Source organism: Barbatula barbatula, assembly GCF_947034865.1.
Source record: "Barbatula barbatula genome assembly, chromosome: 20".
NCBI classification, from domain to species: Eukaryota; Metazoa; Chordata; class Actinopteri; order Cypriniformes; family Nemacheilidae; genus Barbatula; species Barbatula barbatula.
In genome coordinates, this window is record NC_136783.1 from 21,329,354 (window position 1) to 21,344,922 (window position 15,569).

A 15,569-nucleotide genomic window follows, 5' to 3' on the forward strand; every position below is an offset into this window, starting at 1 on the left:
GGTGCTCAATTGGTTGCGTCTGCGCCGCCTGCGTCATTGCGTCATCACACGTTCAGTGTTTTTGCTTCGTCTCTTTCAAACCTCGGACAGACTCTTTCTTTAACACCTTCGGTTTTTTCTCTCACTTTTGCTTTTTTTGTGCGTCACTTGATGTCCGTGTGTTTGTTCTTCTGGTTGTGGAGCGGCACGAGCCCGGCGGGACGCCGCACGCGCTGTTTTTACTCAGTTTATTGAGGCGTTTTATTGCGCATGTTCACGAACCGCCCGAATGACCGCGGATCAATAAAACGGAGATATCTGATCAAACGTCTGACTAAAACACTCTCGCGCAATCGAGCATTAACACCAACACAACAGGAGACGAGAAAACAGCCTTTCCCTGCGCGAGCCTCGGCCCGGAGTCCCGCAGCCTGAAGGCGATCTGTCTGATCGATACCTGATCAATAACTGATGTTGAGGCGCGCGACCGTCCACCTGAACCCGCAGAAGATGCGCGTGCACTGATCAGCACAGAATTATAACGCGCACCTGTCCATATCCGACATCCCGATCGGATCAATATCTGACCAGTACCCGATGCTGAAGAATCTGACGTCCTCTTCATCCTCTCTGTCCTTCATCTTCAGAGGTTTGATGGTGTTCGGCTGCTCTGTGGCGGTGATGATGCGATGGTCGCTGTAGGCAGGTGTGTTCTCCCTCAGCATCAGCATCAGCAGCTCTGTCCGGTCAGGTGGATGTGAGACACACAGTCATGCAGGCTGCGCCCTTACAGTACGACTTCTACAGTGAGGAGAACGCGCCCAAGTGGAGAGGACTGCTGGTGCCCTCACTTAACAAGGTAACATCACACACTGTGTAGTACACAAGACTTGATGTGTCACATATGAGCCGCTGGTCTGAGATCACTTCTCATCCTCTCACTTACAAGAGATGCTCATCCAAAATGACAACACACACACAGACGTTTTCTTCTTTTATTTGGATCCAAAGACTTTGGGAAGTCAGTTTGTTAGATGACAGGTGTCTAACTATTTCACAATTGCTCATATTCGTAACATTTTACAATTCAGGGATTGACAAAACATCTTTGTTTGCATATTTGCGTACTTCCTATAATGGCTGAGACTGAACAAAATGTTGCGAGTTTTCTTTTTCTCCACTCAACTGCATTCTTATGATCACATTCTTATTCACATGACCTAAACATCCAAACACTACAGCGATTCACTTCCAGTCAACTTGATGAATAGCTTCAACCAATGGGTGATATTTCAGTAGTTTGGAAAGATAACAGGTCTACAAATAACAGATCAAAACAACAACATTTTACATTTAGTCATTTAGCAGACGCTTTTATCCAAAGCGACTTACAGATGAGGAAACAATGGAAGCAATTATAACAACATAAGCAACAAAATACATAAGTGCATCAAACTAGTCCATTAAAGCCTAGCACAGTATAAAAAGCTCAGAATAGTGAGGTTAGTAAGTGTTTTTTTTTGTTTAAAATTTTTTTTTATAAAGAAGGAAAGGGAAGAGAATTAGGAAAAATCAATCAACGACATGTTGACGGAAGAGATGCGTTTTTTAAAGATGGCAACAAAGTCTGCTGATCTTGTAGCAGCAGGTAGATCATTCCACCAATGTGGAACAGATCCAGTGAAGGTACGGGAGAGTGACTTCTTTGCTTTTTTGGGATGGTACCACTAGTCGTTGTTCCTTTGCAGACCGCAGTGATCTGGCAGGAACATAGATCTGCATTAGCGAGTGGAGATACGATGGTGCAGATCCGGTGTTGGTCTTGTAGGCCAGGAGCAGAGCTTTGAACTTTATGCGGACGGCGACAGGGAGCCAGTGTAACCTGATGAAGAGCGGAGTTACATGCGCTCTCTTCGGTTCATTGAAGACCACTCTTGCCGCCGCATTCTGGATCATCTGGAGAGGTTTGATTGTGCAAGCAGGAAGTCCAGCCAGAAGCGCATTGCAATAATCCAGTTTGGACAGGACAAGAGCCTGGACTAGGACTTGCGTAGAGTGCTCCGATAGGAAAGGCTTAACCTCACAAGTCATGTTGCCAGCACCACCTGGTCCTGTAGATTCATCCTCTACAACATTAGGAAAATTACGCCGATCATCGATTACCACTCCCAGGTTTATGGCTGTGCTGGACGGTGTAATCGACGATGAGCCTAGTTGAATGGCAAGGTTGTGGTGAATCTTTGGGTTGGCCGGGATCACAAGCAGTTCCGTTTTTGCAAGGTTTAGCTGCAGGTGATGATCCTTCATCCAAAGCGAGATGTCACTCAGGCATGCCGCGATGCAAGCACACACCGTCGGATCGTCAGGTTGAAATGACAAGTAGAGTTGTGTTTCATCCGCATAGCAGTGATAGGAGAATGACCGAATGCCGAGGGATGTCATGTAAATGGAGAAAAGTAGCGATCCAAGCACTGAGCCCTGTGGCACCCCCGTGTTGAGCTGTTGGGACGCGGAGACCTCATCTCTCCAGGATACTCTGAATGACCTACCCGAGAGGTAGGACTCAAACCATTGCAACGCCATTCCAGAGACACCCATAGCACTGAGAGAAGCCAGGAGGATGTGATGATTGACAGTGTCAAAGGCAGCAGACAGATCCAGTAGGATGAGCACAGAAGACATGGATGATGCTTTTGCCAGTCTCAGGGCTTCGATGACTGAGAGCAGTGCAGTCTCTGTGGAATGACCGGTCTTGAACCCAGACTGATTGCTGTCCAGGAGGTTGTTTTGCATGAGAAAGGAGGAGAGCTGATTGAACACAACTCGCTCCAGGGCTTTGGCGATGAAGGGAAGAAGGGAGACAGGCCTGTAGTTTTCTAGCAGTGTAGGGTCCAGGGTGGGTTTCTTCAGTAGCCGTGTGATGCAGGCCTCTTTGAACGCAGTGGGAAATGTCCCAGTGGTGAGTGAAGAGTTGATGATGTGGGTCAGAGCAGGCACAACCGTTGGAGAGATGGCCTGGAGGAGATGGGTGGGGATGGGATCCAGTGGGCAGGTGGTAGGGTGATTGGAGCCAATGACCTTTGAGACATCAGCTTCAGACAGAGGAGAAAAGGTGGGGAGCACACACGTGTCAGGGATGTGGGCGGGTTCGACAGGTGGTGGCGTAGAGAACTGGCTGCTGATGGCACTAGTTTTCTTTACGAAGTACGATGCAAAATCAGCAGCTGTTAACTCCGATGAAGTTGCGGGAGCAGGCGGACAGAGGAGAGCAGAGAAGGTTTTGAAGAGCGTTCGAGAGTCCGGAGAGTTGCAGATCCTAGAGTGGTAGTAATCTGTTTTTGCAGAGGTGACATCTACAGAGAAAGAAGAGAGAAGAGATTGGTAGAGAGAGAGGTCAGCGGGGTCTTTTGACTTGCGCCATTTTCTCTCAGCTGACCGGAGGCTGGCGCGATGCTCACGCAGTACATCCGATAATCAGGGAGCCGACGGGGATGGATGGGCTGGTCCAGATGCAAGAGGGCATAGGTTGTCCAAGCAGGATGAAAGCGTGGAACACAGAGTGTCTGTGGCATTGTCTGTATTCAAAAGAGAGAGCTCATCAGAGGGGGGGAGTGCAGAGAAGACAGCAGAGGAAAAACAGGAGGGAGGGAGAGACCGCAGGTTGCGCCAGAAGGTGACCATCGGTAAGACATCTGCGATGTCCGGAGCAGTGAGGTCGAGGGTGATGAAGAAGTGATCAGACGTGTGCAGCGGGGTGACCTGAGGGTGATGAGTGGAGCAGTACCTTGTGAAGATCAGATCTAGATGGTTTGTGGGTTGTGGGTTGCTGATGTGGAAACCTGCTCGAGGAGAAATTATGCAGTCAGGTTGATGAAGTCAGCAGCCTGTGGCTTTCCAATGTGGATGTTAAAGTCTCCTAGTACCACCAGGGGAGTACCATCCTCAGGGAAGGATGAAAGAAGCACATCCAGCTCCTCCAAGAAATGTCCAAGCTGACCTGGGGGACGAGATATAACTACAAAACAACAACCACAATCACAAATACCTTGTTTACAATCACAATGTCCGGAGTATTTGGAATGTTTTTAAAATAGTCTTGTGATGTAACCAGTCCAATGTAACAGCAGTATGTCGGTCAAACCCTCATGTTTTCATGTATCGTTTCTGAATCCTTTACGATCAAATCAAGCAGGTGATCGTGTCGAGACACATACAGTCCTGTTACAGCAGCATCCGTTAAAGATGTGAGCAACTGATTCATTTTCCTCTTAATTTTGCTGAAACAGCTAAAGGGTTTGTACTTTGATGGATACCATGCTGACAGATAGTACATAGTTGGAAGACATTGTAGTCGAGCTTTGATCATAGCTTGAATATCCTCTGAAATTGCAGAATTGGTCAAGGCAGAATGAGATACTGAATGATCAGCGGATTGGAGTAATGCTCATTTTCCCTGTAGTTTCATGCCCATCCAGTGCTGGACATTTGGGGTACTTTTGAGGCGGAGAAGTGAGGCTCTTACATTGTCGGTCAGTAGTTGACAAGGTTCACTTTCAGTGTTGAGTACCACTAGAGTAGAAATATGCGGGTCTGTTATTATGTTCTCATTAAGGGCGACTTCATGCCCCATCAGGTCCCTGCCAAGAGAGCTGCAGTCCTGTACGCTCAGTCTCAAGTTATTATAATAACTGGTAATATTGGTAATTTTTCTCAGTTCAAAGTTTTCTTAAACAAATGTGTATCAGCTCAGATTGATGTGTGTACTGATGTGTGTGTGTTTGTGTGCAGGTTCTGAATCAGGTTCACCCGAAGCTGTCGTCCCAGCAGGAGGCGCTGCAGTACATCGAGGGTTTGATTCTGGTGCTGCTCAACACACTGTGTCAGGCCCAGCCGCGCTCCGTACAGGATGTGGAGGTGAACGACGTCACCATGACAACTACATCACAACAACAGCGTTCCTGTAGCTCAGTGGTTAGAGCATGGCACTAGTAATGCCAAGGTCATGGGTGCGATCCCAGGGATCACACATACTTAGAAACAAAAACAAATGTATAGTATAATGCAATATAAGTCGCTGTGGATAAAAGCATCTGCCAAATGCGTAAATGTACAACTACACACATTTTAAAATAATTCACCTCGAGCATTATGCCTCACTACTGTACGGTTTTATATGACACACGTGACACTGTCCACATTACAAAACAATTCAACAATGAACTCAAGAACATTCCTCATCATGAAGAGAAATATTTTCATATGATAAACCCTATATAGAAACTCCAACATCTACATATAAAAAAGCCCATATGAAGTCCTCACTGTGATGATACATATGAACACATTTATTGAAGAGTCACATGCTGGTAAAAGTCTCTTTATCTGGTCAAATAATATTCATATTCATAATACTGTTTTTATTTGAAACAAGCACAACATTAGGTCACCTATCTTTACATGTGACCAGCATTTAAATTACATTACAATTTATACTGTATATGACTTCATTCTCTCAGCTGAACAAAAATCAGTCTGTTTTATATTAAAATGCCATCATGTTATACGACAGATGATGTCATATAGATGTAAACCATACTGGTCCAGAAGCTCCTCCTGAATAAACGCTTCACAAGCATTAAAATGGTCTGATGGAGAGTAAATGATGAGAGAATTTTCATATTACGGTGACCTCGCTTCATTTTTTCATTCATTGTAGTATTTTATATTTACCACAGAGCTCTTTCATTGTCTGTGAAGGTTTATGTGAATCTGTGTTCTGCCGGTCTCAGTGAACACAGCTAACTCATTTTAACCTCATTTTGTTTTTGTTTGTTTGTTTGACGTGCTCACAGATGACTGGTTTACCATGAAAAGGTGCTTTGGTTACTGGTTAAGAGCATGTTAAACCTCTCGACAGGTTTATCATGATCAGATCCCCTCACGTGTTTTCACCATCATCACCGCTCTCCTGGAGAAACATCTCTGACGTTCACTGTTCTCCCATCATCTGTGTGTCTTTGATCCTGTGATGACCAACTCATTCTGTGCATCTTATATTGTGGTTTTGTGTCTGTCAGGAGCGTGTGCAGAAGAGTTTTCCTCACCCCATCGAGAAATGGGCCATCGCAGACGCCCAGGCTGCCATAGAGAAGAGGAAGAGGAGGAATCCTCTAGCGCTGCCCGTGGACAAGATCCACCCGCTTCTGAAGGTGCTCGATCTGCATTCAACACGCTGACTCTGAACTCTTTTATTCACTCTCTGAACCTGCGAGAGACGCAACACAAGATCTTTTGGGAAATGTCTCAGTGGTTTTGTGTTCATACAATGAAAGTCAATGGAGTTCAGTGTTGTTCTTCTAAATATCTTCTGTTGTGTTCTGAAGAAGAAAGTGAGGGCGCTGGGCTCTTACTCTCTGCTCTCTTTTCTCCGTCAGGAGGTGTTGGGGTATAAAATTGATCATCAGGTGTCGGTGTATATAGTGGCCGTGCTGGAGTACATCTCTGCTGATATACTGAAGCTGGCTGGAAATTATGTACGAAACATTCGGCATTATGAGATCTCACAGCAGGACATCACTGTGGCCATGTGTGCTGATAAGGTATTACATCATTTACTTGAGTTATAAATGAATCGCTTACTTTAGATTAATCACCATTAACCGCATCCATTGTAAACAATTCTTTTAGATGATATATGTCTGGGCACTCTGCATATTAATTTTTTACTTATAAACGCAGCCACGTACACACACACATTTATATTTAAGAAATATTTGCATGTATATATTAATATTAAAATATAATTTAATTGATTATATAAAATATTATACTATTATTATATATATTTTTAAATGTATGCACGTTTGTGTTTATAAATACAAAATTAATATGCAAAGTATACAGACAGAAATATTAAACTTGGATGTGTTTTATAACAATTAATCGTTGAACAGCCCATTTAAAGGGACAGTTGACTCAAAAACTCTTGTCGTTATTTACTCACACAAAGGTTCTTTCATTTATACAGGTATGACATGACATGAGTGAATGATTACATTTATGAGTGAACTGTCACTTTAACTGCAGTTCTGCATCTATAGAAATGACTTACAGTTATGTTACATTCAATAAATCAAGTCATCTGTATTCCTTCACAAGGTTCTTTTGTCATAAGAAATGATATGGATTCGACACACCGGACAAGATAACAGCATCACATTAAACTCTGCTCAAGCTACGCCTCTGTTTCTGTGGTTATAGGTGTTGATGGACATGTTCCATCAGGTGGAGGAGGACTTCAGTGTGTTTCCTCTGATGGACGAAGAACCGTCGGCGTCTGAGGAGCAGACATACTATGATCTGGTGAAAACGTTCATGGCTGAGGTACGGCAGTATCTGAGAGATCTCAACCTCATCATCAAAGTGTTCCGTGAGCCCTTCGTCTCTGACACCATGCTGTTTTCACCTCACGTGAGTCACAAACCGCTTCTTTATCACCGCGCTCCTCCTCATCACTGTGCCAGTGCTATCAACTCCTCTCTCTCTCTGGCAGGACGTGGAGAACATCTTCAGTCGGATCGTAGACATTCACGAGGTGACGGTGAAGCTGCTGGGATTGATCGAGGACACGGTGGAGATGACAGATGAGGGAAGCCCTCATCCACTGGTGGGCAGCTGCTTTGAAGACCTCGCTGAGGTAAAACTTATCAATATAATCCAACATATTTCCATTCATTGTGCTTTTAGAAATCAATGTTAAATTTATTACTAGACTTTTCTTCTAAGAATTTGTGCAAGTTCCGATTTTTTTGCTGATATGTGACCCAGATCTGTTTACTGCATGACAGTGTGAACAGGACACATGGAATCCCACCTTTTCAAGTCTGATCTGAGCCACTTCCATATACAGTACGGTCCTAAATCAGATACTCGTCTGATGTTTCCCAATGACACCTCAGTCAGAACGTTCATATCGGAATTCATGCGACTTTTGTGTCATTGTAGATCAGCACGTGTCGATTCTGCGCTGATTCCATTCTGTTGACAGAAGTGCACTTTACAGCTCGGTTGCCAAACATTAAGCATCAGATTATAAACATAAGCCCTTGCACTGTCTACCGCACACAATGCGATGCAGCAAATCATAACAGTTTCCATTATAATAAGACATTTTGCCACTGGATACGGCGTGATGCAATATGATTTATGGTTTCTATTGTCTTTTAGTGTTTTGGATCCACCACTCGCGTGCGTGTTGACACGGTGTTAAACATAAAGCTATAGATGTGTTCTACTCCACGCTGGGACGAGCTAACCCCGAGAGCGGACTGCTCCAGGAATGCTCTCAAATCACACCGATCAGCACCGCATAAAGTCAAACACACCCGCTCTGATATCTGATATTGGCTACATATTTTAAATAGTGTGAATAGTGCAAACAAAACATCAGATCAGAGCAACACATGGGAATTGAGATTTAAAGCCACAAAGCGGAATCATTTTGTTATGAAATATCCCAAAATCCCTTGCACAATGTGATATATTTCATGCAGTTTTGTACTTGATTCCAAATGTTCTCAAGAATGTGCAAATTAAGAGAAACTCCTATTTAAACTAATGTCCCGTCCCTCGTCTTGTGTTTGTCTCATATCAGTGACTTAATATCCGCTGCTCCGCACGACCCTCAGTTTCCTCTTGTAGAAACTACGGCAACACGCAAATGCAGAAGAGATTATACAGCATCTGTTGTTCTGTTATTATGGATGACATCAAATAAAATGTGTTCATCACCTCGTCCGTGACCATGATCTGCGTACGCCTCTGGATGGTGAAAACCACATGTCCCATAATCCCACTCTCCTACATAACGTCATTTAGCTTCGCCTTTTGTTGTTGTTTCCAAAGTGCACCATCTAGCGCTCCAAATCTACATATTGTAGCTTTAGGGCTTGCAGTTTGAACGTTGTCCAATAGACCTGTTAAAATATTTTAGATTTATTAGTAAATAGTTTCATAAGTAGATTCACATTATTGTCTTTTGTACTTTTATAGAATGAGTATATAGATCTGCTCTGTGTGAAATGTGACTCATATTATTATAAGCATGTTGAGAATCAGGGTAGTTTCGTGAGATTTATTTGCTCAATAACTGATTGATCCTTCATAAGATAAAGGCATGACAGATTATACTGAAGTGACTGTATGTATTTTATGTGTTTTCTAATGTTCAAGTGTAAGTAAAGTCATTGTTGTAGTTTAAAAGCGCAGGTCTGTCCGGTGTACCTGAACGCTTCACACCACCCGACCCGGTGTCCTTTTGTACACGCGCAAGCTTGTTTTCGCTGGAGCTGTAACAATACAGGTCACGGCGGGCGTGCCGGGTGTCATTTATTAACTCTGGGGTGTTGGCCATTTTCAGGAGTTGGCCTTTGACCCGTACGAGACGTACGCTCAGGACATCCTGCGCAGCGGCTTTCACAACCACTTCCTCAGTCAACTCTCCAAACCTGGAGCAGCCTTTTACCTGCAGGTCAGAGGTCACACACAAGAGCGTCACAAGAGGGTGCAGCTGTTCTCTGTGTGTGTGTGTTAGTAAACTTCTCTTTTATTCCAGTCCATCTGTGAAGGCTTTAAAGAAGCGGTGCAGTATGTGTTACCACGGTTACTCCTGACCCCTGTCTACCACTGTCTGCATTACTTTGAGATTTTAAAGGTGAGTGTCATGTGTCCGAGCATCAGTGTGTTGTTGTTCTCAGGTTGGCCTATATTTGAGTTTATTACACAGGGCTCGTTGGAACGCTTGATTCTGATTGGCCAGTTGAGACATTTGCAGGTTCATTATTCCCAGATAACAACCTCTCAAAACTAATAACACACGGTAACCTGCACGCAGCAAATCATTGTAACAGGTTATTTTGACAAATTAAATGTAAATATATCTTCTAATAACTTGTATGACATTTTATTTACAAATGATTCAACCAAAATGCCTGTTTGTGACGTTTGAACGTCATTTCTTACTTTACACCCAAAAGTAAACGTCTTTTTCTCACAGAAGGTCTGCATTCAGTATATATGAGCTAATCAAATATTTCACATCTCATGTGTCCAGTAGTCGTGTAATAAGAGGGATAATGTACAAGCAGCCGTCTGTTATCATGAAATAAACCCCTTCAGTGAGACACAAGACCCTCCGCTTCACGTCCTGATCACACTGAAGGGGATTATTCTGACATAACAACCGGCTGCCCGTACAATATCCCTTACATATAGGATCCATCAGAAGTCATGTGACCTCTCAGAACGTTACCGCTTAAATCCCCAGCAGCTCTAAACAGCTTTTCTGGATTCTTTTGGGGAGATTTATGAGCAGAAATGAGCAAATCCTTGACTGTGAGTTGTTGAGTATGGCAGTTGATCTGAGACAAACGTCTGTCCCTTGTGGTATTAAACACACACATGATGGTCTTCTGTCTCTGACTGTAATTTAATGTGTGCTCAACAGCAACTGGAGGAGAAGAGTGAAGATGAGGAGGATAAAGAGTGTTTGAAACAGGCCATCACAGCTCTACTGAACCTGCAGAGCAGCATGGAGCGAATCTGCTCCAAGAGTCTGGCCAAGAGACGACTCAGGTACACACACACACACCCCACCCAGCAGCCCCTAAAATAGCCTCTGAGCCGGGACACGGGGGGTGGGGGGGGCATGTTGCGTCAGGGTTTGGGCCGTCCGACTATTATTGTTCTCAAAACAACAGAGAGAGAGAGAGACACAGCGAGAGCGAGAGAGAGCTGCATTCGGCTGTGGTTTTCTCACGATCGTCTCACATGTTCTCCTGATGAGACTTTATGGGTCGTGACCGTCTGATGGTGTTTGCTGTAGTTTCATCTGCTCTTATATGGGGAAAGGATGGCTAATCTTACGGTACGTGTCTTTGCTGGATGTGAACACACTTCCTGTCTGACTTTGGCTTGTGAGCGTTTGTGAGGTTGTGTTGAAGTAGTCTGAACTATGTCTGAGATATTTCATCAGTTATTGCTGATGAAATTACAGTTTTCTCATTGATGTTCACACTTGAACAGTGTTATTGAATTGTAAAGAAGTCCACTGACTTAATGAAAGAAGAACATTTGTGTTTTATTTGAGTGTGTGTGTGTGTCAGATTTTCTTGATATGTTCATGTGTGATCACGCCGGGCTCTGGTCCGTGGTGATATTCCCTGATAACACACAGCTCATCCAGTACAGTGACTGCTAAACACAAGTACATTTAATACGAATATGCCTAAAATACTTGACTTTGATTCGTTTGATCAGATCTGTATATTCTATAGACGGTTTCAACTGACGCACACGGCTGGACCGAAGTAAACTTACACTCTGTGTTCTTAATTAATATGATTATTTCCAGAGGTCTACCGGAAGTGAAGTACGTTTGTTTATGCCGGTGAAAGCATCTCTAGTGTGTGTGAGTGCAGTATGTACACTACATCTTTTCGCCCGCCTCACACTTTCAGTATTTTGGATTTGACAGCTCCTCAGCTCATGTGGTCTCATGGGATTGAAAACCATTCGACACATACTGATAAATCTCTAGAGAAGCGGCCAAATCATTCAGCTGTTTTTCACATACTGAAGTTTTGATACAATCATCACACATGGATGTAACACAGGTCTGTCTGTGCTTGACTCATTTCACCATCATATCAGAGAACCCCTCTGATAGCAGATGATTTCATGTGATGAAAGATCAGCACGTCTCATTCAGGTCCTGTAGGGTCTTTCTTAAAGGGATACTTCATCATTTCCTCACCTTCCAGTTGTTCCAAATGTGTTTAAATAGTTGTTGTGATGGACACACAGAAATATATTTGGTAGAATGCTTATAACCTGACAGATCTCAACACCCATTGACTCCCACTCTACAGTCTTCAAAATGTTGTCTTTTGTGATAAAACAGTGATAAAGTATTTTTTCCTACTATGGGAGTCAATGGGGGCAAAATCTGTCTTGTTATGAGCATTCTTCCAAATATCTTTCTCTGTGTTCATCACAAAAAAATATTTATACAGATTTGAAAGAACTGGAAGGGGAGTAAATGATGACAGATTTACATTTTTTGGTGAAGTATCCCTGTCAGTCTTGGCCTAATGGTTAGAGACTCGGACTTGTAATGTTGCCGGTTCGAGCCTCAGCACCAGCGGGTGGGGGGAGTGAACCATCAGCGCTCTCCTCCACCTTCAATACCACAGCTAACGTGTTCAACTTAATGCAGATCTGAACAGATTGCTTGCCATTTTACATAAAAATACAGCGAGAGCGCTTCAAAAGTATACGGAGTAGTCTGCACTTGAATCACTGTTGTGTTACTTAAATACGTCGATAGATTTTCCAAGCGCTGTTGAACGCGTCTTTCCCTGAAGATATTGACTAGCTTGTTCAGGTGTGTTTTATCAGAGTTGAACTAGCAAGGAAAATGGATCTCACGTGCCAGAGTAGAATCTCCAGGATTGAGTTTAGACATCATAACTGTACACAAAGCATGTAGACGTCCCTTTCTTTATTGATGTTTTACTGCTATCTTCTCTCTCTGTCACCAGCGAGTCTGCATGTCGTTTCTACAGTCAGCAGATGAAGGGCAAACATTTGGCCATCAAAAGGATGAATGAGATTCAGAGGAACATAGACGGATGGGAGGGCAAAGACATCGGTCAGTGCTGTAATGAGTTCATCATGGAGGGAACTCTGACCCGCGTGGGTGCCAAACACGAGCGCCACATCTTCCTGTTCGACGGTCTTATGATCTGCTGTAAGTCAAACCACGGGCAGCCACGTCTGCCGGGAGTCAGCGCTGCTGAGTACCGGCTGAAGGAAAAGTTCTTCATGAGGAAGGTGAGTTCAGGAGATGTCAAATGGAGTGATTTTCAGTTACAGACGTGTGACGTGTCTGTCTGATTTACCACAGGTGCAGATAAACGATAAAGACGATAAAGAGGGCGAGTATCGGCACGCCTTTGAGATCATTCTGAAGGACGGGAACAGCGTGGTGTTTGCCGCCAAATCCGCAGAGGAGAAGAACGGCTGGATGGCAGCGCTCATCTCACTGCAATATCGCTCGACCCTTGAGCGCATGCTTGACACAGCCATGCTTCAGGAGGAGAAGGAGGAACAGATGAGACTTCCAGGAGCTGAGGTCTATCGCTTCGCTGAACCTGATTCTGAGGAGAACGTTGTGTTTGAGGAGAATGTTCAGTCCAAATCTGGCATTCCTATCGTCAAAGCCGGAACGGTGCTCAAGCTCATAGAGCGCTTGACCTTTCACATGTATGCTGGTGAGTACACGTCAGACATGTCAAATAAAGCATGCTGGATGAGGCGTATTGGGTGTAACCGATTGCATGAAGTGCGTCGGGTGTAGAGCGTCGCATGAAGCTTGTCGGGTGCAGTGGGTTGCCTAAAGCGCATTGGGTGTAGCGTGTTGCATGAAGCGCGCCAGGTGTAGAGCGTTGGGTGTAGATCGTTGCCTGTAGTGCGTTGGGTGTAACAGGTTGCATGAAGTGCGTCGGGTGTAGAGCGTCGCATGAAGCTTGTCGGGTGTAGCGGATTGCATGAAGCGCGTTGGGTGCAGTGGGTTGCCTAAAGCGCATTGGGTGTAGCGTGTTGCATGAAGCGCGCCAGGTGTAGAGCGTTGGGTGTAGATCGTTGCCTGTAGTGCGTTGGGTGTAACAGGTTGCATGTAGCGTGTTGGCTGAAGCATGTTGTGCATTGTATGATCCGTTGCTGTTGGTTGAGGATTTGCTGTAGTCAGATGTGAGGGCGGTGTGTTGCTCCACTAATGCGCATTACAGATTTATTTCACAAGTTTGAGGCTCAATAATAACAACACCTGCAACTCCGTGAGCAACAAAAACACAAGCTGTAGGTCTCTGATCAAATTACCTCTCCACTCATTCAGAGCTCCACCTGTGTGTGTGTGTGCGTGTGAAATATGCTTCACAACAGAATGATTGTGTATTTCATGTGTGTGTGTAGTGTGATGTGGAGATTGATGGGGTGTGTGTGTGTCTGTGAATTCTTGTGACGGGCGTCCCCTCGAGTACATTTCCTCTTCATGAGTGTCTGAGGTCAAATATAGCAGCCGGCTTTCCACTGGAACCTCCAACACCTCTAATGACACCACACGTGTGTGTGTGTGTGTGTGTGTGTGTGTGTGTGTGTGTGTGTGTGATCGTTACGGGTGGAGAGAGAGTAGAGTGAGTGAGTGTTAAAGCTCTCTCTCTCTCTATCACTCCTGCAGATATTTAAAGTGTGTGTGTTGTGCGTCAGCAGTGTGTCTGTTTCCTGGCTAGAATAATTCCAGGCTGATTGTCTGGAAACACACACTGAGGTTCTATTGTTCCCAAACACAGAAACGCTCCATCACACTCTCACAGCAGCTTCACTGTACGACTCCATGAAGTGAAGATATGCGGCGGTACACTGATGATGATTGGTGAAGGGCTTTATTAGTGTGGTGTGCTTTACTTGTTGACACACTGTGTACTCGCAGCTAAACCAACAGAAAATGTGTTACAGATCCAAACTTCGTCCGAACGTTTCTCACCACGTACAGATCGTTCTGTAGACCTCAGGAGCTTCTGGATCTGCTGATGGAGAGGTGACGCACAATCACATCTCAACAACGCACACAAACACTTTAATCATCATGTTTATAACGTAGACATCTCCTCAAGTGACTTTTGAAATGGCTCCTTTTTCAGACCTGCTGTTTAATGTTATTGTAGATGATTATGTCATGTATTTTAATCCTCCAGTGATTATAGTTCATTCAGTTCAACACATCTCACGCCTTCTTGCTACATTTTACATTATTTGCAACTGTATATAAATGGTATTTTCAGAAAATGATTTTAAATCTATCTCACTCCACTCCTCCTCTCTCCGTTTGAAGCTCTACAGTGAATCCCGTGTCAGCAGACTCGTGGTGTATGAGATAGAAACAGCTCATGCTAAAGTCATAAACACATAAGGCTTTGTTCTGTTAGGTCTTTATACACCTCTGAGCACATAGTCATGTATATTATATTGCATTTCTCTCAACAGAACCTCCAAAGAATGAAATATTTGTTTACATTATAGGCATGATGGAACGTTGTCATTTATTTGATAAACTATGGCTTATCTCATACGACAGCTGATCTGCTGATGGTTTGAAATATCATCTGCTGAAAATCATCTCTCATGTTACGCCCAATCTAATCTGATGTTTGTGTGCGGCAGGTTTGATATTCCAGAGCCCAAACCCTCAGAAGCAGATCAGATGGCGGTGGAGAACGGAGAACAGCCTCTCAGCGCTGAACTCAAACGCTTCCGGAAAGAGTTTGTGCAGCCCGTACAGCTCAGGTACATCACAACACACCAACAAACACTCAAACAGACGTGACCGCACATATCTCATGCTGTCCGTCCATCTGTAGGGTGTTGAATGTGTGCAGGCACTGGGTCGAGCATCATTTCTATGACTTCGAGAGAGACGCTCAGTTACTACGGCGACTGGAGGAGTTCATTGGAATGGTCAGAGGTACGTACAC

At 44.2% G+C, this 15,569-nt stretch overlaps 1 protein-coding gene across 1 annotated transcript in view; it reads left to right on the plus strand.

Moving 5' to 3' along the window:
- Positions 1-15,569, plus strand: part of sos1 (son of sevenless homolog 1) — a 23,291-nt gene continuing 7,722 nt past the window's right edge. Inside the window, exons 1-14 of the mRNA XM_079483876.1 lie at positions 1-838; positions 4,768-4,893; positions 6,057-6,188; positions 6,414-6,578; positions 7,240-7,449; positions 7,532-7,675; positions 9,398-9,508; positions 9,593-9,691; positions 10,484-10,611; positions 12,579-12,870; positions 12,944-13,310; positions 14,554-14,635; positions 15,259-15,381; positions 15,456-15,559. Coding sequence (XP_079340002.1) covers positions 752-838; positions 4,768-4,893; positions 6,057-6,188; positions 6,414-6,578; positions 7,240-7,449; positions 7,532-7,675; positions 9,398-9,508; positions 9,593-9,691; positions 10,484-10,611; positions 12,579-12,870; positions 12,944-13,310; positions 14,554-14,635; positions 15,259-15,381; positions 15,456-15,559 — 2,170 coding nt within the window. The 5' untranslated portion in view covers positions 1-751. The remainder of the gene's footprint in view (positions 839-4,767; positions 4,894-6,056; positions 6,189-6,413; positions 6,579-7,239; positions 7,450-7,531; positions 7,676-9,397; positions 9,509-9,592; positions 9,692-10,483; positions 10,612-12,578; positions 12,871-12,943; positions 13,311-14,553; positions 14,636-15,258; positions 15,382-15,455; positions 15,560-15,569) is intronic.